At 46.0% G+C, this 24,407-nt stretch overlaps 1 protein-coding gene across 1 annotated transcript in view; it reads left to right on the top strand.

Annotated features, from left to right (window-relative positions):
* LOC144148169 (pancreatic lipase-related protein 2-like) overlaps positions 1 to 24,407 on the top strand; it is a 139,888-nt gene that overhangs the window by 78,508 nt on the left and 36,973 nt on the right. Inside the window, exon 6 of the mRNA XM_077679749.1 lies at positions 6,555 to 6,807. Coding sequence (XP_077535875.1) covers positions 6,555 to 6,807 — 253 coding nt within the window. The remainder of the gene's footprint in view (positions 1 to 6,554; positions 6,808 to 24,407) is intronic.

The following is a 24,407-nucleotide window of genomic DNA, read 5'->3' on the forward strand; positions in this document are numbered from 1 at the left end:
AGAACGTTTTTGCTGGAGCCGGGGGACGCCCACCCTCCACTGCTGCTACGCAGTGTTGCCACTACATGCCCATGACAGCACCCGGAGGGTGATATGGAGCCCGCGACACCCACGCCCCCTTCGGCAGATATGCGGAACACTGTTCGGTCACCCACAAGCCGTAATGTTGCCGGCAGGGGGGCGCTCCTCTGTTTGGAGAGCGGATGAAGCATATTGAAGTCACCCCTTTGAAGTCACCACTTTTGGGTTTAAAAGGAAGTAGGATATTGAATAGTAATTTTACGACATAGTGCCGGTGGATGAAGGAGGATTTATTCGCTCTAACTAGCGTATGAGACGGCATATAAAGGCCGCATAGGCCTCATGCCCAGAAGAGAAATGGTTGTACGGTCTGCCTGCGGGAAAAACGTTCTCTAGATCAACATGAAAACGTAATTTATATTGTGCAATCCAAACAAGAGGAGGCTTTGCCTGCAAATTTATCAGACGTTGCGCGATGTTTCCGCACGGGGTATTCCATCCATGTTAGCGTACTTGCCACTGCAGAACTATTACATAGCTGTACCACATGGCTGTTACGTATGCGTCTTTGATCCGAATGTGATGCTCCATGCAGGTAACTCAAATTCACCATTGTTTGTGTATAGCGACAGTGAGGACGTTAATAAGGGCCCGCTCCGCCAAGAAACTTTTGGGCTGCCAGTTGTAGCCGAGTACGCCAGCTGCATAAAAACACGTCCCGAAAAAATAAACTTCACAATAAGGCTATCACAAGAAATTTTATTCGGCGGGGATGGCGCGGGGAGAGGGGTAAGCAGGTATTGCGGAATATTCATAATCGGCCATTTTTTTTCAGTCCGCGCCAACGGGTCCGGCTTGAGACCTCTGTCAGAAAGGAATAGTAGCGCTTTTATTACCGTCAATACCTTTGCAGCAAAAGTCAGGGGAGAAAAATTTATTTCCCTGAGGACACCCTTCACTGGTCCGTATTGACCGTAATCACAACGGATGTTATAAATAAAGTTTGTCCTCCTCCTGCTACTGTTCCCAGAACGCGAAAATTATGTCGTGTGGTGATATATGTCCAACTTTTATTGCGGCTCGTCTTAGCTTTATTTTTCTTTGGTTTTAGTGGCCTATACAACAATTGTATTCTTTATTTTGCAAGAATAGGCGGTGACTTTACGCTATCCAGAGCTCATAAAACGTTTGGGAACGTTAACGCCGACAAGTGTCCGTCCAATTTGTGGTTACATGTATTAGATACGCCTATGTAAGTACGTGAAATATTACCTGAAGTGGAGTAAAATCTCTGGCTGATAATTATATACGTTGCTATAACTGTTTAATGTGTGTCTACCGAATGCTAACCAGCCTGCTAACAAGCTGCCCGTACACCCTGGCAAATGTAATCCGCTCGCTTAGTCTGGGCTTTTCAAGATTCAGTAACCACGTTTTGTATCTGGGAAAAAGGAGAGATAAGAAGAAATCGCGGGGTAATGCATAGCCTTGAACACACGCTTCCCAGATGCGTTAGCCTTCGCCTCGGCAGCAAGGCGACAGCATTTTATCAACGCCCCGTTTTATTTAGAGGCTTCTCTCTACCATATAACCTTTCTGCATGACGTTTTTGCAGTATACGTAGATGGCATTCACACAAATAATGTTATTACACAAGATTTTGCAAACTTGAGTTTACGAGCGCTGAGGGTGGTCGGCATGCCGGGACCGACCCAGGGTTGCGCGGGTCTGCCCCTGCTGGCGCTGCACTCGCCTGGCAAACTTCGCTGTCCAGAGCCTATTACCCTTGGCACTAAAACTCCTATAACCCTTGCCAAATTGTTTTTTACGGATACGAGTATCGCTGTTTACAGGCAGCAATCACAAATCTCCGGTAGCTAGTAACCATGACTTAAACATGATTCGATAATGGGACTCTAGCTGTTCTGTTATGAAACATGCCGAATATGCTAGATATTGTGCGGACAAAAATGTATTGTGAGCATTCGTCACCAGACTCCCGGCTGTGGAAAATTCCAAAGGACAATTCCCACACTTCTCTTCATCTGGACATAATCGTCAGCACCAGCCATGCGGCACCGTTTCATCATCTTCTGCGGACATTATCATCATCATCGTGTGTTTTGGTGTGCTTGCGGCTTGAACACCTCAGTACACGACGTTTCTAACCCTTGTCTCTCAATATTTATGGTTATTTGACGCAGGGCCCGCCGATTTTCTAGTTATTTGGGAGAACCGCTTTGTTGAGGTGCTTATATTCTGCCCGAGCAGATAACCTTTTACAATCCACGATATTTGGATTTACATGGTAGCAACCTGCGCATCATTTCAACCGCCTGCAACAAAATAACGTAGTCGGGTGTAAATATGGTAGCGCACTGAGTTGGTTAGGATATTTTTCTCTGTGCGCGGCGGCTTTGTCAAGCATTGGTTTATACGATGGCTGTGGTCACATCAGTGCGTTGTGTTTTGCAGAAGTTATTGCGTGCAAGTTCATCTCAGCCGCTGTTGTTATTTTTGACTATGTCATAATCAATCAAGGCATATTTTTCTGTATGAATGAACTTCCAATTTTGGAGAACTTTAAATGATATATAATGCAAACATCCGCCGCAGTTTCGCGTAGTTTAACCAAGAAAATATCGCAAACACCGAAGGGACTCCGCAGCTACTTTAGAAGCCTGGGTGTAGAGAATGGTTGGAAGCATGCCCCGCTCTCATTTGCAATTACATGTGGATCGCCCGTCGGCATACGGTGAAAAAGCTTCTTTCTCCATGTGTTTTACCATTCAGCCAAAGTGTTTGCTCGACTCGGCTCACTAGCTCCGCACTCTTTCCTTTAAGGAATTTTGTAGCGGTGGAGGTCTTGCTACAAATTAACACACCAGAAAAAACGAGGGGCTTATTCGTGTTGCATGGCTGGCTAACACAGAAATATAAAAAAACGGACCAAACTGGAAGTGGATTCGAGCGATGCCCACAACCTGGCGTGGCGATCCCACGACTATGTACCTGTCGTCTACGAAGCGGACAGATGAAGTTCTAATGGCCAGTACACCAACTATTGGCCTAGCTTTTGAAGAGAAGCTTCCCACCTCTATAAGCCATCGTGGCATTTCGTGGCGTGAGGGACTAGAAACTCCCAACGCGGCTGCGGAGGCAAAGGGCGCATTTCACTCAGGGAGCAGAGTGTAGATGGCCCGGCGATAGGTTACTAATACTCAGCGTTGCGTGTGTTCACCCCGGCGGGCGCGTCGGCGGGACCCTACCGTCGGCAGTCGTCGGCTGTAGTAATGGTGTTGCGCCTCCTTGGGCACAGCTTCGTGTGCATTGCGTGCTTAATTTGCGGGGCTTCATTTCCTTCTTCGACAGCACCTCGTAAGAAACACGGACCCGAAGGAATTATTAGGTTGTAGGCAAATATAATTAAGGAGTGGTTTGCAGAGCAGTAAATCAAAATGTAGAGAGTACTTACAAACATCTGGCCGCTAGAGGAACACCACCTTTTGCGTACTGCTTGCCACGAATGGGACTGCGTTTTCTAAATTGCTGAGTGCCCATTAGGTTATGTTTTAACGGTATGACAAAATACGAATAGAGCAACTGGTCCTGATAAACAGCGATTTTAAACGTTCCGTCAGCTTTCTTGCAATTTTCAATCTTACGAAGCTATTTAGTTTAAATTTATATAAATGAGATTCACTAGGATCACATGCCAGATTTTTCGGTATCTTTGCTTGGTTCGCGCGGTGGTGCAGCTCCGAGCTAGCATATCAGGATGGCTAGGTGCCACTGTCTCACCAACCCAAACACGTTCCCCTCCATTTTATTTCTTCCGACGCATGGCCGGGCTACAGCAGTGGCCTCTGCCGCTCGAGCCCGGCCGTGGCCGACGCTGCGGTGTTAGGGACGCCGCCACAGTGAATCCCAGGTAACGGTTGGCAGAATCTCTGGTTTCACTCCTTGTGGAACAGCGTGTAAGAATTTAAGTGATGTCGCATGTGCAGTTGTTGTGGGAGTCGTTCACAGCTTTTCTTTCCAAAAACCTTCACAGCGTGGATTGGAGCCAGTATGTTATTATGTGTACAACCGTGAACGTATTTGAAAACAACCTTGCTAGTTCCCACATAAAGAGTTTTCATAGTTGAGCTATTAGGGCTGGAAATGGTCGGCGGCTTGCGTTACGCCAGGAGGATGTTTTGCCCATCCCCCCAGGCATATTTACATAAATGGGATGACAGATAGTGAAACTGCTTCAACGGAGGTCTAGTGCTTATCGGCGCCGTTAATCCGCGATGCTGACATATGGCACCACCACTGAGGCAAGAGTCAGGTGAGCGATCTCGGCTCGCTTTCCACGGGGGCAAAGTGGAAGGTTTACGAAAGCCGAGTGTAAGAGACTGCGTGGCTAGCAGATACACTTTCACGGAATGAAAGCCGAATTTATTGACCGTCACACGCTTTTCACCGGTAAACACATGCCCATGCGTGCTACGGAAGCAGCGGACACATAATTGCCGGAACGGCAGAACGAATAACGTAAAAAACATCTCCGCTGTTTTGTCATATTTCGTGAGCGTGAAATTGGCTTTAATCGTTTTAGTAACGCTTCTGCAGCAAGCTTCCCTCGAGCTCCTCCAGATATCTGGACACTAGCGACTTCCTTACCCAACGCTGCAATACCGATCGCAAATGAGCGATTGTTTTGCGACGGCGAATTCACGCGTTACAAGTAATCACTCTGCTACCTTCTTTTCCTATTTATGGTAGAAACATTGTGTTGTCATTGCATGTAATATATCGCAGCAATTCCATAGCGCTCATCTGATATTAAATATTCTTCAAGTGTGCCAATTACACACGCAGATGGAACCACGTAGAGGCGAAGTGATCCATGTGTCGTAAGAGAAACGTCGGATGGCAAATGCACAGATGTGAATTTGGCCTCATTAGCATTACTAAGCCTAACACTCCACCAAATAAAGAAATAGAGCAAAGCAGCGGTGATCTCTAGCCGTGGGGTTGTAAAGTCGTGACTGCCCAAACTGAAAGGTATGCGGCCCAGCTCGTTTTCGGAATGGAAAGGCGATAGTCGAACGCTTCTACAAAAAAGGCAGTTGAATCCAAGGAGGTACTCCGTTTTGTGTCACTGAAGTAAACGCCGCTTCGGTAGCAGTCTTTTTGTGAGAAAGCCTTTTCCGCGTAGATGTGTCAGGGGTACAAACTTTACCCATAAAAGCCCTACCTTAACTCAAGGCACATCGCGCGTCAAAGGTCACTTGTTACAGTCCGCATCGGAACGTAAAACCGAACTTGCGGCGCTCCCGTGTTTCCGAAAAACCCATCAGTTACCACTAATAAGACAGGAAAGTGAATCACACTAATAATATTGTATAGATGCTCCGGAGTAATTATACCCTGTACTATAAACCAACCATATGTGCTAGTGCAGCGCTTGGTTTTCTGCACTCTACCGGGACATGCTCAGCCGAAGGTACGAATAACTAAATCCAAAGCTTCAAGCGGACGCACTACGCGTGTAGGCAAATGGGAATCCCAGTTGGTACTGTGCATCGTAATGTACAGCCTAATGTGCATAAAGTAGCCTAGCTGCTACGCTTTGTCGACCACCTAACATTATTTCTAAAACAGAAACGGGCACACAAAAACAACGTCGTGATGAACCATGCTTTACAAGCAGGTATACATTCTTCTATATGTCGAAATTTTGCCATTTCCGAAAGCAAACAGCGAAATTTAAACTAAAAAAAAACATTGAACATGCGATGGATGAACTAACATCACACATTTTTTTAAAATAACAATAGAAAACAAATTGCGTAAGCCTTCAATAAAAGATATCTTAGGCGAATAAATATATATGTTAAAAGAGAAACACTTGTTGTGCGCACAAAGTAAGTCAAAATGTATGCCAATAAAGGGATATTTTGCGAGAAATCGTCATTAAAATTATTTGTCACTCAGCAACTGCATTACGAGGTACAGAAAAGAAAATGTGAAAAAAGGAATGTATAATACAAAGCAAGCCCCAGTTGTAATCATCGTTCTCAGAACTGAACATAAACTGCGTAAATTTAAAAGCGGCATGAGGTATGAATAAACGAACCGTACAAGCCAACTTGATAAAACGTCACAGGTAAAACACACGAAGCAAAACCGAACCAGCGGCTAAAACATCGGTACAAAATACAATGAATACACAGTGACACTTTCCCCTACATAAAAAAAGGTGAGTGGATCGCTTGTTAGAATCTAGTGACTACATTGACAGCAAACGTTCAGCGCTTTGCAGCACCTTAATACAATCCGACTATCTGATAACACTTTTGCATGCTTTGCTTTCTGTCTACTGTGCATATTTTTTGCACTAGTAAGCGCGATTAAGGCATTTCTGTCATGTATAGCTGCTTCTGTGTACCGTTTGGTCGATGCTTTTTATGATAATTAAAAGAACCAATTGATTCGCTATCAATCCTACGTGCTCAGATACTTGTTGTTTTTTTTGTTTATAGGTGAACTGCAATGTCATTGTCGCTGACTGGGAAAAAGGGGCCGAGGGACCAAACTACGCAACTGCTGCGGCTAACACCCCGATGGTTGGAGTCCAGATTTCTAAGTTACTGATGAAAATTATTCGCGACACCAATTGTTCTTTATCTCCAGATAATGTTACTCTAATTGGATTCAGCCTCGGAGCCCACGTGGTAGGCTTTGCTGGCAGGCATTTTCACAAATATACAAACATGAAGTTGGGCCGAATAACAGGTAAGTGAATAAAACAAGTATTCTTCAAACCGTTAAACCATTTTTGTCATATCACGATGGTTAAAGATGAGTTCTTATCATTTCTGCAGGAGAAGCGCGGTATTCTGAAGACTGTTTCCGCCTGTTTCCGCGTTAACCTGTTTCCGCGTTAACTCTGCCAGTATAGAAGCTTCTGGAATCATCAGAAGAAGAAAAAGCCAATATACCGCGAAGGGCCTATTTTATCGCAAAGCCATTCGAGAATACAAACAAGCGATTTTAATATTGCAAGACCAGACGACTTAGTAAGCGGAATGGTTATTGCCAGTTTGCGTGTCCATGAGACAGAAGCAAATTCATGCAAATACAAGAACCATTTTACGCTCTTGTGTTCAAGTTGAAAGCGTTCCTATTCTAATGACCTCCTGCCCTTACATAATACTCAATTTACTGCCCTTTTTAGTGTTCGGGATGCTTATTTAAGTATTAGGAGGTCATTATGAACAGGTCGCATTCATCCACGACAAAAAAGTAAAATAAAGGAAGTGGCACGGGTGGCAGACATCATCTTAAAATGAATAAAATATTTATATTCGTCCAATGTTTTGCCCTTCTCGACAAATTCTTTAATATCGTCTTTCATTATCGTCGATACGGAGGTAGAGAGGACTTCGTAGACAGGAAGGAAGAACTAGTTCACGAATTTATAAAGGTTTTGTTCAATTTCCCTGTAGTTAAGTGAACAGATTGAATGGCAAAATATTCACATAAGCTGCATTATGACTGTTTCATTGCTAAAATAAGAAAACTTCCCAAAATGATTGTGCATGTAACCGAGGACGCTAAAACGTATGCAAAAGGCAGGAAAAACGCAAACAGGACAGTTTTGCTGCATTTCTTTATTTTGTATGTAGTGGTAATTTAAAAAGCGAATCATTCACTGTTTTGTTATTCATGACCCGCAAAAAGTGGGAATTTAAACATCCTCTGCTTAGATGTGTACAAATGGAAGAACCAGAATGTGTTGTAAATGTAGATGAATATCAAAATTCATGTACCGTTGGAAACAAAGCGATAACTGATATACCATTTTTTTTTCAGCAGGGTGGCGTAAAAGAGTATGATTATTATGCACAAATTTACAACCCCCTGTTTCTTTGAGGCGCACAAACACAGTTCTTTCGAGAACAGAACTTTGGTGAAAAATAACATTTTGTAGTGGGAATATTGTTAGGGATAGTCGCCCCTAGGCTATGGCTCAAATGGTGCAACGAAACAGAGAATCACCCCTTTGACGCCTTATTTATATAGACATCATTGCCACTCAAATGTGGAAGTGTGGTTGGTGAATTGTCGCCTGGCAGCCGTGTTTGTGAGCTGTGTTTTTGGTTAAGATGATTACACTACTTGCTATAATTTGGCTCAAAGCTTACATTAGAGGAAAGAGCGCAAGTATTAAAAATTTCATGGGTACAGCAACAAACCTCTGCAATCCTTCATAATGGAAGGAAGTGGGAAAAGAAATAAAATTTAAATTTATGCACATATATTCGTAAACTCGTTTTCTCTCCTCAGGCAGTTTCTCACACCTTTGCGGCTCAGTAGGTCCTCTAGGATACGAAAAGTGAGAGGTCGGGAAACATCGCATTTCCATACTTTTAAATATGGGATTGTCGCATTTTCATCAGTAAATCTTTTGACTTTTCTAAAAATAAAGTAGATTTGATAACAAATATACAGAATAATTTATGCGTGTAAATGTCGCACAGCAAAATAAAAGTACTTCTTCGAATTCTGGTATTCACGTTAAAATGTTTTACACGAAATATTACAAATTGCTCATTGCAAAAACATTGAACAAACAAGCCTAAAGTGATTTTTATTTATAAAGTGCGAATTCAAAGCTACACCTTAAAGTAACACCTAATCTCCATTTTTTTATTTGCACGCATTCCCGTGTGGCAAACGTAATGCTCTTTTTTCGATGAGTAGGAAGAACCCGCACTACTGCAGAAGTTTTTTTAGAGTGTTTATTTTGCCACACTGGATAAATAAGGTGTATGAGGTGATGATGACCAAAGTGTGTTAGATGAACATAAGAATGTTGGTACGTAAGCTATGTCTTCAAGTTAATGCAGCTCTGTGGCATATCTGCTCCTCCAAACAGAGGACAGAAGGGGTTTTAAAGCACTCGGTTCGAATGTGACAAGGTGCCGAGAATTCGAAAAATTTCAATATAAGTAGTTTTACTGAAGTACACTCAGGAAGTCTTTTGGCTCGTCGCATCTAAATTTCTCCGCTAGAAGGCACCATGAACTGCAGATGCACATTGGCAATAAATGAATAATGAATGAATGAAGCTGCTGGTTTTTGATATTAGAAGGGTTTTTGGTCGATTCCCAGAAACTGGACCATCCCTATGAGCTTAGGAAAACAGGATAACGAAGTAGTCCTTTGGGATAGGAAGCTCACAACGGCCGACGCGTACTATCGCGGTGTATGTTCTGCGCTAGATAATATAAACACACGTGTTCTCGTCTGCTCACATGAATCGTCTTGTACTATTAATCTGCTTTAACAATCCCAGCAGGCACAATGAAGCTTCGTAGCGGTTTACCTCCGATTTACGAGCTACAGCGACCGTGGCCAACCCTCCGGTCAGCGTCCTCACTCACCCTCGTGATCTCTGAATGCTCTGCGGTACCAATAACGTTGACGCTGAGGACTGGCTGCAAATATGCGAGCATATTGTCAGCCACAATTGCTGGAACGCAACGCGCACGCTGTCGAACGACTCCTTGAATCTTAAAAGTACCTCCAGTGTTTGCTGGGACACTAATGAAGCAACCATGAAAAGTGGGGACAGCTTCAAGGAGAAAATACATGCTAATATCGGCAGTTTTGCTGAACGTCAGTTGGCTGCCCTAAAGAGCTATTAACTGGTGCACAGAGTGCGACTGCATTTTACGTCATGTAAATTCAGGGCGCACATTTCGCTAGAAAGTTGACTAGAAAGATAATTATGTTATGAGAAGGAGCGCTAACGATGCCTTGAATCTACCCCTTTAAAAACAGCTTCACCGTCGACGACATGCCGGCACGATGCCGCCGGTTCGGACAAGCTAATTGCCAGAGCATTGTCCAAGAGTTCCCGAGGCTTCCCAACAAGATTACCACATCCTCGTTTGAAGAACCGTTTTCACCGTCCGGACACCTTCGCCCCTCTTAATGAGAATCGGCGTTGCAAAATCAAAACAGGATTAGTCCCTTCGAAGTTGAAACAATTTCTCGTGCCCCTGCATCGCGTGGTAACATCGGCCATCCTCTCCCAACAGTTTCTGTAGTGAAAAATGTCCTTTGTGGGGAACTGGGGTATCTGGGTATCCCACCTGTGCGCATAAACGCTCATTCGAGACCGACAATCTCTCACACGTGTTTTGATCACGCAACGAGGGAGCTTTTATGGTCCACCAGTTACTGCTGCACAAATCCTGCAGATTGGGGAACTTCAGAAAAGGCCATCTGCTTTAACATCAGAAGGCCACGACGTATCTTTTGCTACCGTAACAACCGAATGTTTTCGCAGCGCCCAAACAATTCGAACCGAACTCTCGATGGCCATCCCGGAAGGAACACCCCCTACGTAAATCTCAAGCCTTCGACACTTCCGTCCAGCCCTACCAAACCGGTCACTAACTGTCCCCCAACGCGTCAGTTCTGTACACTTCACCGCCGTTATCCGCCCACGCTCAACCCACACCCACAATCATAGAACTAGACGAAGCTCAAAGAGCTGGCGATACATTTCCGAACCGGCTTCCATGTTGTCTGTTCAAGTTCACTGCGAAGCAAAACATACTCGATGTTTAAGAGGACGGTGTACATGGGTGTGCATTAGAAAATACCGCGACTCGTGTTTCTGTGATAAGTTCCGACCTTCCCTGTTGCCTGCGCAACGCTTTGACACCACCCAGTATGCCCGTCTGCGTCGCCGATCGTGGTATTCCTACCGCTGCGGGTTGGTTTAGTACATGTATTACGATTTGTGGCAGGCATACAATTCTGGTGTTTACAGTACTGGAGTTCTTTGCTCCCGGCGTATTTCTCGGCGCTGCTTTGTCGAGAATCCTTCTGCCCTTATTCACTGCTCTACCGCCGCAATTCATCCCTTGCAACCATTTATTCGGTAAAATGATGGCCCTCCGCTAACACGTTTGTGCTCCAAAGACTATGCCCATTCACCACCTAGAGCTGCCACATACTTCCAATGGTTCACTACCGCACCGGTGTCTTATAGTGACATCGTTATATCGCCCATAACCTCCGGTTTAATATTGTTAATATATCACTTCGTCACACCGTCGTGGCTATCCGCCGAAATCAGCTACCTTGCCTATTGTGAATTTACTATGTGCCCCAAGTTCATGTCCAGTTTGACGTCGCCTATTTGAAACAATGAAACTTTTATGGTGCCTTGGGACTCTCCGCAAGGGACTGCTTTCCGCCCACCACGCTCCCCTGGAGCTCCGGAACTGTTTGCAGCGATTCTTCCTTCAGGCTGGTCTTCTACCCATATGCAACAATTTGGCACCCTCCTAAAGTCATGCTCAGATATCTCTGGCCAAGGCAATCATCATCAGCAGTATCACAAGCCTATCTACGCCCACTGCAGTGCAGATACCTCTCCCATTATTCTCCAAATATCTCGGTCATATGCTACCTGCGACCAATTTATCCCCGCAAACCCATAGACGTTATATTTCCATCTACCTTACTGCCGCCCGCTGCCACGCTTGCCTTCTCTAGAGATCCATTCTGTTACCCTTAATAACCAACGGTTGACTTGCCTTCGCATTAAATGCCCTCCCCACGGCGATTTCTTCTTCTGAATTTTACTATTATGTACTTAACACGCGCTTGTTCCCTTACCCACTCCGCTCCCTTCTTGTCTCTTAATGTTGCACCTATCATCTTACCTTCCATTGCTCACTCAGTCGCCCTCAATTTAGGTTGAAGCCTCTAAGTGAGCCTCCAAGTATCTGCCCCGTAGGTGAGTACCGGTACGCTGCAGCTGTCATACACTTTCTCCTTCAGCGACGATGGTAGGCTGTATTCATTATCATAGAAAGTCTGCCGTATGCACTCCACCCCATTCTGATGCTTTTAATTATCTCTGCCTCATAGTGGGATCTGGCGTCACAACTTGACCTAAGTAGATATATTCACGTACCACTTCGACTACCTCTGCTCAGGGGTTCGTGAACTTGGAGGCCCATTCTCGCACGGCTCGGAATGGAGACAGCGGCCGACCATCAGAGCATCGGCAACCAAGAAAAGCGCGACGCCCCGGCGGCAGTCCGAAACGGCGCCCGAGTGTATCCGTTACCCAAGAGCATGGCTCCGACCCACAACGCCGACAGGAGAGCGGCCAGAGAGAAGGCTGAGCTGAAACATCACCTGAATGCTCCGGGCACGAGATTGGTCAACGCCGCGGAGTGTGGCGACCGCCGGTGCTTCGCGGTGGTTGTGATAAACGGGAAGACGGGGGTCATGGTGAAGGCTGCGAGCATCGTCACGAGAGACGCGCAATGAGCGGAAGAGCTGGCCATCGTCCTGGCCATCGGGGACCCAGAGATGACGATGGTGCTTAGCGACTGAAAGAGCGCGGTGCGCAATTTCGCCAAGGGTTGGCTGTGCTGTGGAGCAGTGCAGGTGTTCGAGCGGGGGAACGTGGATGGACGCAATGTGACAATCAAGTGCTTCACCGCCCATGCGGGGAATGAGGTACCTGAACTCGCCAGCAATCACAACGAGACGGCAAACGCAGACGCGCGAAGGTTAGCTGGCCGCTAAGCAGCAGTGGAACCGTCTTCGGAGTGGTAGACCGAGACGAAGGACACGTACGATACATTTCAGGGTATCACCAAATATTATAGAAATGGCTGGAGGGGGCTGGTACCGCCTAACCCCCCGCTAACCATGGAGGAAGCGTCGACGTTCCGACAGCTGCGGACGAATTCACTGATGGCCCCGGTCGTCATGAAACACATACAGCCACAACTCTATACGGATGACACGTGCTTGTTGTGTGACAAAGCGAGGTCATCGACCTCCCACTCCCTGTGGGACTGTGTAGTGCGACCTAACGAGGCTGCAACCAGGACAGACCTACCACCGTGGATCCAAGGAGCAGTGCGCAGTTATAACAAGGACATCCAACTATCAGCCGGTCGGCAAGTCCTGGCAGCCCTCGAAAAGCAGCACCGGAGCGAAAGCTTCAGCGCGACGTCCTCCCTTACGGAGCAGCGGCGTCCATCCCCGTAGAGATTAGCGAGGGGGTGGCCCGAGTAGAGGTGACATTGGGATCGACGAGTGGCTACACTGTGTCTGTTGCAGGCATTAAACAAAGTCTTTCTTCCTCATTTTCTTCCTCCGAGACTCTCCAAATGTCGTTAGCCGTTTCACACCACTTTTTAAGGAAGATATTTCTTTTTCCTGCGGACCCGGTCAAGAGAAGGCTTTTATCATGTGGATAATGCTCCTGAGAACGCATCGAACTATTACCCATTTCGACGTATTCGCGCCAAACAAAATACGCACTCACGCAAGCATCCATGTTATACAGTCTAGTCCACTTCTAACAATATCGAAGTGCCAAGAAAATCCCATCGTTATAACCGATAATTCTTATAAGCGGGTTGCGAAATGAAAAGACGGGAGAGAGCTCAAAACATTTTATTTGCATGCCAGAAAGGTCGTGCTACTACTAATTTGCGAAAAAGAAGCCACAGTCGGTTCCCTTTGTTTGCTGCGTGTGAACCAATTCCTTTCCAAGATGATGTACATGTGCTTCATGTAGCTGAGGTAAATGTGCTTGGCATAAACAAAGTCCCCGAGGGACTGTGTCACGCATTGGGCCTCCTACAAAGACACTACCTTAGTTGGCTGCAAAACCACGTCGTTAGAGTCAACAGTGTTGCCTTTATGGCTCACAGTATAACCGGATTCAATCGTTATATCCGATATCGTGGCATTGGAGCATTGTAAAAAGCGGTTTATTTTACCATAGAAAAAATACAAAAGTTGATGGTGCCTAAGCTGTTCCTTGTTACATCCGATATATTGTTCTTAACGGTATCGTTATAAGTGGACTCGACTGTATACGCTATTCTAGCACAACACCAAGCAGGGCAGAGTTGTGTAGTTGCCTACGCCAGCAGGCGCCTTTCTTCCGATGAGCAGAATTATTGATACGCGGAAATGGAGTGTCTTGCTCTCGTTTAGCCTTTCCACAGCCTATGCAGCTATCTATATGGACGACTGTTCACTGTATTTAGAGCCAACCACGCCCTGTGCTGGCTGTTTTCAGGGAAGGACCTCAGAGGAAGACTCTGGAGCCGGGTTTAGCGACGCCAGGCGTACACGTATGTACCTGTATACAGACCGAGTCATTTGCACCAGGATGCGAACTGTATTTGCGGATACCCCGTGGGCGCTCCGGATAACCACGACGGATGCAATGCTACAAATCATTTTCTGTAGCTCGCCTGTTGAGCATGGGCGAAGCGTACCGTCCTGATGATGGTTTACCGCTTATTATGGAGCGTCTGGACGCTTTAAAGTCTATGCGTCGGAAGGCCTGTTCGTTCTGAATGTCGTTCTGAATATGTCGTTCTGAAAGCCTTTTAACCAGAGCACGTAATATCGCCCCACGTCAGCGTTCCTAGTGGCGGAGGTGATTTTCATCTGGGAAGGATTGCAGCTGCTCGACGAGCTTGAACTTGAGGCGGTAACAGAGGCGGCAATGGCTTTCGCTTATTTCCGCTCCCACTCACGCTATTTTTCTGCCCATGCTTTTGCCATTCCCGCTGTTCTTCCACCAAGCAAATTACATGCATCCGTCAAATAGAGAGTTAAAATTAGAAGTGCTCGATTCTTTTTTCCAGCGGACAAACATGTGCCTGTCCATTTCTCTCCCCGTGGTAGGCATCTTACTGTTCGTATAACACACCAACCCAGGCCGAAACACCTTGATTAAGGAGGATAGGTGACAGGGAGTATTGATCCATGACACTATCATGTTTATGTCTCCCACCAGAAGAACGGGAATGTCATTGGCAACGACATGAAGCCCAGTTGTTTGTGCAACCCCCTCCTTCCACCTCCATCCAGCGCACGCGTCAACCGGCAAACGGTAATAGGCGCGTGCTTACCCATGCAATACATGAACGGAAATGTCTCTCAGAAAACCTTTGAAGCTTAAGATGACTTCAGTTCTCACACCGGCGTTCCAACCGGAAATGCTGCTCTTTAACCGGCAGGATTGTGCAGCTACTTGACGAGGTCGAATTTCGGAGTCAACGGGGCAACGGCGGCTACATGTTCGGTGGCGGCGGTTTCGGTGGTTTCGCGACCATTCGCGCTCTCATTATATTTCTGCAATAATCTGGTAATGGCGCTATTTCCGTTGTCAACCGATTGCGGAAATTGTGGAAGGGGCATTGGTGGTGGCGAGTGGGTTAGCAGTTGTAGAGGAAATCTCGGCCATGGTGAGGAGGAGCCCCGCAGCGGTGCCGAGTAAAGCGGCTTCATCGGAATGAAAACTGTGTTGTGGGTAGGTGGGGGGGGGTATTTATATACTTATTCGGATTAGAAAGTCGGAGATCGAAGGTGATGCAAATATTAAAGCTCGGAATAAACTACGGTTTTTGAAGAGCGTTACTTCTCTTTACTTGTTCCCTGTGCTCCCTTGGTCTGGCTTTTCGGTCAGTATCCTCCCAAGTAAGATTAGTCGCGTAACGGTGAATGATCAATTCGAAACCAGTGTATCCAGCAAGTGCAGTGCACAGTTTTTACTTCAACGAGTTCTTTTATTTCGTCGGAATAGATGCAATGGTCTCCTGCTAACATCACATTCTAAGCCTGACGTATTTTTTTAGATTATCATCTTCTTCTTGCTACTTGAGTAACACCAAACTGCGAAAAACCAATTCCCTTTTATAGTCTGCCACTAATATATTTTAATAACGGTTAGCGAACTTTGCAGATGAAGCCCCTGTTCCGGAAGTCAAACTGACACGATGATGGTTTTATGTAAGCTACGTTCTTTTGTCCGACGCTATGAATGCGGATAATATACCAACTTACAAGTTCAGTTTGTTCAAAGAGAAATTACATTAGGAGCTGATCATCACCACGGATACCAGCTACGCCCATAAGGATTGTTTTCTTGTTTGTAAAAGCGGTATTGGCATATTGTTGTCTAACTGAACACATTTGGTGTCGGGGAGACGAAGTTTATTCTGGTAGAAGCCCGTTGGCCTCCTCTCTATGGCATGCCAAGGAACCAGGCACACTGCGGATGTGTACAAGCAATGGCTTCACTCACATCGTAAACCTCGTTATCGCCCATCCGGGCGCGCGCACACACACGCACGCTCACGCACATACACACACAAACACACACACACGCACACACACACACACACAAACACCCACACACACACACGCACGCACACGCACACACACACCAAAAAAACTCTCTTAAGTTCAGAACCCGATTCCTGTGCAGTTGCCTCCGCACGGCACCACTATCCACTGCTCTACGTCCACTAGCGCCATCCCTGGGGCGCCGACGTCCAGAGGCCCGCGGCCAGAGGTTGCAAAGGCAGGTGAGGAGGGAGATAGTTCAAAGCGAAGGGCGCAACTGGTCCGCACGTAATCCGCAACTGAGGTGCAACTCATCCGCAGCCTCCTTCTATACGACGCCCGCCGCTGAGTTTCCCTCCGGGCCCTGTGGCCACTCTCCCGTCTCTCTGCTTGGGGTAGGAGCAATTCACAGCGAACTACACAACACAAAGCTGGCTCAACCACGCCAAATTGCCGACTCGAATATACAGAGCAAGCCGCGCTAACAACGTACACCACACCACAAACCACACACACAAATCTACAATGGAAGCAAAAAAAAACACATCTAGACAATATATACGACCAAAGGGGCTGAACTACAGGCACAATAACATACAGAAAAACCCTTGTTGAGACACGTCAAATTACAAGAGCGACTAATATCCCTGAAACCTTTAAATACACTATCAATATACCCTGTTTAACCACTACGCAAAGAAGAGAAAAACGAACTAAAAACATTCAGGCATCTGCAGCCATCGCGAAACCTAAGCAAACCAATCCGCCGACATCAAAACTGTCTAACAAAGCATGCATCTACAGGCTGTATGCCCCTGTTAACCTGCTGCCAAAATTTCGCTTCCTTCTGGGAACAGTGAGCCTCTTCCCGGCCGTCGCAGAGATCAAATGTCCTCGGGTGCGCTTGGAATTACCCCGCGTTCGGGAGAGCCAGTTGTCGGCCTTCGCTCTACGGCATGCCTAGAAACGAGGCACACTACGGTTGTGCACAAGCAAACTCTTTACTCACATAGTTTACCTGGTTGTTGCCGCCCATACGGGCCCAAACACACACACACACACACACATACACACACACACACACACACACACACACACACACACACACACACACACACACACACACACACAGCCCGCATGCCTCCGCACTGCATCACCAGAGTCCACCGCTCTGTGTCCACTAGTGCCATCCGTCGGGCGCCGATGCCCCCAAGTCCCACGGTCCTCGGCTGGACTCGACGCTGTCTTCCCGCACTCCCTTTATGGCAGGGCTACCAACACTAGCAAAATGCCGTCAGATCTAGGGAATTTGTGTTGTCTTTAGGGAAAAAGGGAAATATACCAATATCTAGGGAAATTTTTCGCGTCCACGTGGAGAAAGCAACTCGACGCTGGGAACCCTCCGTGCCTCCCTCCGTACCGTCTCTTGTTTGTTTCTTCTTTTCTCTTTTAACTCCCCTCTAAACTGCTCCAAAGGTGCAGGACCGTGGCCCGATAGTGTAAAAGCGCACCCCCTTGTCACATATTACCCAGGTGTGTGGCAGCGAGCAGTATAAAATGGGAATAACGAGCTTAGAGACTTCCGTGGCACTCTGATCTACGACTGCCAAATCAACACGTGGGCCGCGAGTTGCGGTGTTCAACGAAATCTAAGGTTTGACGAAACGTCGTATGGTCGGGTTATCGTAAGAGCTTCATAGTTAAAAACTTCTTGTCACCGACCAAAGCCTTATTAAAATCGTCAAAAAAAGACGTTTTGGCTTCCGTATGGAAACCTTGTTCACTGGGTGCGCCGAAGTCATCGCCCCAGGCATCTTACATACATTGGAAGGAGATATCCTGCAATGTGGTTCAGGGTTTTTTCTGTACTTTTTATAACCAAAGACCCGGGATATCAGCGTAACAGCCATTTCTCCTCTGTCGATAACTTATGCGGCTTCCCAGTCTATTTTGTGTGTCGTGGCTTCCACGTGTTCCTATCTTCTTGTTTTGTGACGTCATTCTTGTGCTCAAGCAATTGTCTTTCAAAGTTGCCGCTCTCACAAATATAGAAATAATCGCAGTCTGCTCAGGTAATTTTGTCCACGTCAGTCTGCGGTGATTGCTACATTGGTCAGAGCGGCAACTTTTAATAACCATTGCGCCAGCCGAAATGCGTGTTCAGCTTATATGCATTTTTTTTGTAATCTATAATTTTTCTTGAAATGTTGTAATGCTGTGTGCGTGCAGGTTGGTTAGTTTTCTTTTCTTGGTAAATGGTATATGTTACGTTTGATTTTGTCTACGGGCTTTGTGTTTTGATGAAACAAAATATTTAAAAACTACAGTTTGTACAGCGACATTTTTAACCTTCTGTACTGTTACTTGCGAACGAATACTTAATTATGTTGTAAAAGTAAATCTATAAATCCTTTTGCATACAACAAACATATTTTCTTACATAAAACATTTAATACCCGCACTAGGAAATTATCTACGGAAATCTAGGGAATTTTTTATCCGACCTAGGGGAAAAGTGGCTTCGCAAGTTGGCTGCCCTGCTCTACGGCCATCGCATTGATGCATCTTTCCGCCGACCGCTGCAAGTGCGAGGTCGGCGCTGCATGCTCAACGCCGCTAAGACCGTCGCCGCTGCCGCCGCCTCCGAACTCTTTCACAGGCGGGGTGTGCGCGCCGCAGCCCTCAGTACGACGATCAGAACCGACTGCGAAGCCTGAATTCTTGAAGATTTAAGTTTTTGTTTGATCCAAATAATTCAATTCGGTCATTTCGTGTAATGTGGTTAAAAGGGTATAGCCGACCTCTGGTAGCACCGCTTACCAAGTCGCAACCATTCTGGCAGCTTACCCGGATTTTCGCGAATGCGTGTTGTCACAAGTAAAAGTAATCCATTACAGCACACAAACTTCATAGAGAGAAAAAGAAACATTTATTTAGTCGTAAGGTTCTATAAAACTTGAATAAACAAATATCTTTGCGAGCTGAGCGCTAATACTTTTTTTAAAACCCCACGCTAGCACGACAAATTACCACAAACACATATAACATAAATGCATGCTACAAATAAAGCGAACCTCCATGACATACTCATCATCGTTTTAAATATTTTCTAGACGGCTTGTGCACATACGCAAGGGGTTTTCCATTTCTGCCGCTCACCATCTTGGTGTATTTAACCAGAAGAAGTCTGATGACTTTGTCTGCAATAAATGAGCTGTGCGCCTTCCGTGCATGCTGTCTACACCCTCTGGGCAGAGGAGAATGTGTGATTGTTCGAGGTGTGGGGTAACCAGAAGTTGCAGCACTTCATGCACGTTTGTACGTGGAAGTTTTCTAGCCGCCTTTTCAAAGAAAGCAACACTGTTGTCCAACAGGGCCAAAAACATACGGTCTGGATAGTGGAGTGCACTTTTGTCCTGGCTGTGCAACAGAACATACAAAGGTTCACCTTTTTTTGTAGTCATAAGCATCGTAGCACAAGCATCACACTCAAACTCACTGACGAGTTTCACTAAGTATCCACCAACGTACAACAGACCAGAGTACGGGACAGACGGTGATGGATCACACAGCTGTCCTTTAGGTTCTCGATGTCTCCGATCACTTCTTGGTGGCACACTCAGCGCTAGCGTCTCAGCATCAGCGTCCTCCACTTCCATTTGCTTCGAACAGAGGGCTTTGCCCTTCACAAAGTTCTCAAGGGGTACCGTCACTGAAAATGCATCTAGCATGTCTTTGCCCTCACACGTGGACCTTAGATGGCCAGGTGCCTCCACAGGGTCCCTGTTAACGTTCTTGGTAGAGGAGTACTTTACACCCCTTCTTAAAAGGAACCGTGTTGCGTCCATTGTGGCCCTCGACGTAAAAACAAAGCCTGAAACATTTGCTCTGTGAATGCACCTTTTTCTGGTGCAAGTGAGGCATCTTGTACCTCGTTTACGTAGTCGGTGAACGTCTTCTCAAGCCACAGGAGTCTAGGGTCATCCTCGTTAGATATTGGCCTCTTGTGGTCACTCCCTTTGTACATTGTGTCATGAACGTCAAACCAATGTTTCATCATGTTCATAAAAATGGTTTGGTTGGCTCTCCTGTAACTGTAGGGACTGGGGTCTCCACCACGGTTCTCTTTGAGACGAAACAAGGCTGCATGCAGTTACCTGCAGAGAAAATACTTGAGCAGTCTGAAGCACGTTCACCTGCCACAAGTTTGATGGATAAACATGCTTCCTGGTCAAGATTCGTAGCAGTTTTACAAGTTTGTCCTTGTGAAAGTAGTAGAGCTTTTGGACAACCGTTCCAGAGATGCCCCTAATTCTCTCATGACGCTCACGTTCCAGGAATGTGCTGCGCACGTTCTTGAGCGCACGACAAGGGTCAAAAGTATGAAACATGATTTTATTTGGATTGTGTGGGTGAGTGACAACAGTTGACAAATTCCCATTGCCCGTGTACGTAAACATAGTTACATTTGCAGAGTAGTTGTCCTTCACGATTCTGATAATGAGGAATACACATGATTCCACTGCATGGATTACCTCTTTTGTCCATGCAAACAAGTCCCTACCGCTTAGCTGCTTTGTGAAGTAGTAGGAACAAGGAACCTTGTAGGAATTGGTGACACCGTAAAGAACGAAGCACAATACTCTGTTTGCAAGAGCCTCACCTGGGGTGCGTGCCGCACTGTTAACAGGCTTGTCCTTGCAACCAGAAACAGCGTCGGCTTTCATGTCATAGACACACTTTGGCTTGATGGAAGTTTCGTCCACAACCAAAGATGCCATGTTGTGCTTGTTGCTCAGAATGGAGGCCTCAAGAAGCAGCCTTTCTTTATGGCATTGATCATGCCTAGGGAATTTGGGCTTGGACCAACATACCAATGAAGCGTACACTTTGCTGGAACTGTCAAAAGATGAGATGTTCGTGCGTGATCGTAGCGTTTTGGCGAAATAAAGCGCCAAATCACGCACTCTCTTATAACTTCCTCTGAATAACTGGGTCACTCCATGCCATAGGCCTTAATCTGGTGGAAGAGAAAAAAACAGCTTTCTTGTCACTATTCTGCGCATCGGTAATAATCTTTTTTACTGCTGTGCAGTGTTTGTCTTCGTGACAGTGTTTCACATTTTGTTGCCCTCTGGCAAGTTGTTGGGCGAGACTTCCGCATTTTGAGCGTTGATATGCAACCGGTGATCGAAGTCTTTTTGCAATCGTTAGGTAACCAGTTGCTAGGTTAGCATCGTTATCGCTCGTTTGCGTGGAAGTTCTACACCTTTTATCGGTAAGCTCCTCTAGCCTTGCGCACTCCCAATAGTTAAACGGTGGTGACTCCGCTTTCCGCTTCGTCCGCTGGCGAGCAGCCGAGATGGCCGAGGGGCCATGAGTTGCAGGTTCCTTACGCGGCCTCTTCGTAGCCGGGACAATAAACGAAGGATACTAATCAAAGACCGTGGGGACGGCTCGTGTACGCAAAATTTCCGGATACGACATATGGTAACATAGTCACTTTTTGTGAAGTGTTTGCTGCACACTACAGTCGATGCGGACTTGTCGTTGATGAGGAGGTTTTCACGTGAAATATTTTTCATCCACTTCCAACACAGTTCGTCATCACTAGAAAATTGGTGGTACGACACACCCGGTGTCTTCTCTTGATTTGACTGTCACAGTGGCAGGCAACAATAAAACATGCTACACTATTGCAGTCAGCATGCCTGAATATGTCGGATGCATGGTTTTCCCGAGGTCATCGAACGCAGTCAGAAAACGTCAACACCCATATTGTCGACGAACAAGTGTGCGCAATGGTGCGCACACAGGAAAGTCACGTTTTACACACCAAGAACCACAAGCGTCTGTCCGCGAACAAACAGCTGCCGATGTACATCCTAAGACCACGTTCGAGATGAGCCGACCTGCACGTGGCAATCGAGGAGACGGCCACGCCGGAGACGCGGCGAATCGGAGCCGGCGGATCTTGCAGTGAGATGGTGCTGCCCTCGTGCGGTCAGCCGCCGCACTACGCGTCAGAAAAAAATGTATGCGTGGCGAAGGTATTGAGAAGGCAGTAAGGATCGCTCGAAAGGAGCGTCGAGTCCGGCCGTGCGCGATCGGTGACCGCAAACACTGGCGTGGAGGGAGAAGATAACATCTCATGGCGAGTGGCTCCGAGCAACACCCTCCAGCCCAGAAGGCATGGCGCCTTCCCACGTATTCCCTATGGCGTGGTCCCCACAAGCTCCAGAAAGGGCTATTCTAATTTTTAACTGTTTTCTATACCAAGGGCACATTTGACGTTTTGATCGATCATTAGCTGTATCGATTTTGGTGCCCCTAGCTTTCTCGAATTTTTATGTGATGCATCCTTAGAGTCGGAATATGTGGTGATGAATTTATAAAACACAAATGAATTTATACTCACGATCCTTCTGACGCGATGTATATAAACAAGTAATAAATGAAATATTTAGTCCAACTTGCGGCAGCTCTACGTCAAGCGACTATCATTTCCCGTGTGCAGCTGAGAATACAAATCTAAAAAAAGAGATCCGGTGCTACGCCCTTCAACAGTATCAAAATCAGGCAGCCTGGAGTTGTAACACTGTATAAACAAGAGCATATGTAGGAATTCTGTGCAGCAAAGTAGGAATTACTTCTGGAAGGAGTTATAACGGCGCCGGGTTACAGAAGCCCACACATAGCTCTAGACATTCTCATTGTTAGCAACAAGTGTCAAGATTTCTTAAACCCTTGAGTATTGCAACCGACGAAAAGAAGAAAACAACAAGCCAGAACTTCAGGATGTCTAGTTATATTTACCACCCTTCTGCCTAAGATACGGTGTACAACTTTTATACCTATACCAGGCCAAGTCAAGCAGACCGGCTAAACAGGTGTATGTGATAAAGCCAAAACCCCAGGAATGCTGTCTATCTGTGTATGTCGCTTGGTAAAACATCTTGTGCAAACATTTTTCGTAAACATATTTCTCGGTAAATATATGGCGCAAACTAAACATCATGTGTAAAGGGAGCGTGAGGCTGGTAGGAGGAATGGGTCCCCCCCCTTCTCCAGGACGTTCGCTGCTGTCCATGCGCGAAGTTCATGTGCCTTGTACGCCATTTGTGTCTTTGAACGTCCAATCATATTTCGGGGTTCATTTTGTAGAAAATATCTTTTTTCTTACCATACAGAAGCGCTGTCCTGGAATATAACGGAAGGCCCAAGAGTGTGCATATGGGAGTGTGTGTAACCGCCAGTGTCTTGAATTTGCTTACAGTAGAAAAAAAATATATTTCGACTCAGACTTTCTATTTTAGAAGATTATATACAATCAAATAGCCATTCGCTGTAATTCAGCTCCAGTAGACTTCGTCCATTTTACACTGCGCCAAATTTTTTGAAGATATTTTATGGGGGGGGTAGCAATTTACAAGCAAATAAGTTTGTATACGGAAGCACTGTACATGCCTTGGTCGGTTTGTTTAATGACGGCTGCTCTTGGCTTGTTTTGGGCGGCCTCTGATAGCATGGGCTAATGTCAAACGCACGTGCACCCGGTGAAAAAATTCGGCGAGTGTTGACCTTGCATGAGCTAGCGCTTCTGAACCCTGCTCGACTTCCAGCGACAATTGTGTCTATATGAATATGATGAGAAGCTTCTGCAAAGAATGCGGATGTTTCCAGAACCCCAATAATCGCGACCTGCCCACAATACGAACAAATTTAACAAAGGGATAATGTGATACGAACCTTTTGTAACCAGTTCCTGGTCTCCTAAGCAAGGTTGAGTCTTTAACAAATTTTCGTCTTCCTCTGGGATAGTTTAGCTTAGTGTAATGATGAATTACCCACACTTGTTTTGGTGCCAAGTTTTCAAGATGACACATATAAGAGATGTATATGTAGGATAAAACTTGGTAACAATTTGAAAAGTCACTGAGCACAAAGCATGCACGACAGAGAAACACCATTTCGGCAAAACTGTTCACAATGGGTCTCCAAGAAACATTTGGTATGTGTGACTGCGACAATGCAACTGTACGGTTAAGCGGATTATCCTTCCGCAATTTGAGGTTTGCATACAACGTAGTCTTGCCCAGTGAATGGGTAGACCAGCTGAAAAAAAATGATTATACCCTTCTAATAAAAGCTTGGCGGTTGTGCTACAAATAAATGCGAAGATATCTATTATA

Source organism: Haemaphysalis longicornis, unplaced genomic scaffold (genome assembly GCF_048455015.1).
Source record: "Haemaphysalis longicornis isolate Haplotype H1 unplaced genomic scaffold, Haemaphysalis longicornis Haplotype H1 scaffold_8, whole genome shotgun sequence".
Classification (NCBI taxonomy): Eukaryota; Metazoa; Arthropoda; class Arachnida; order Ixodida; family Ixodidae; genus Haemaphysalis; species Haemaphysalis longicornis.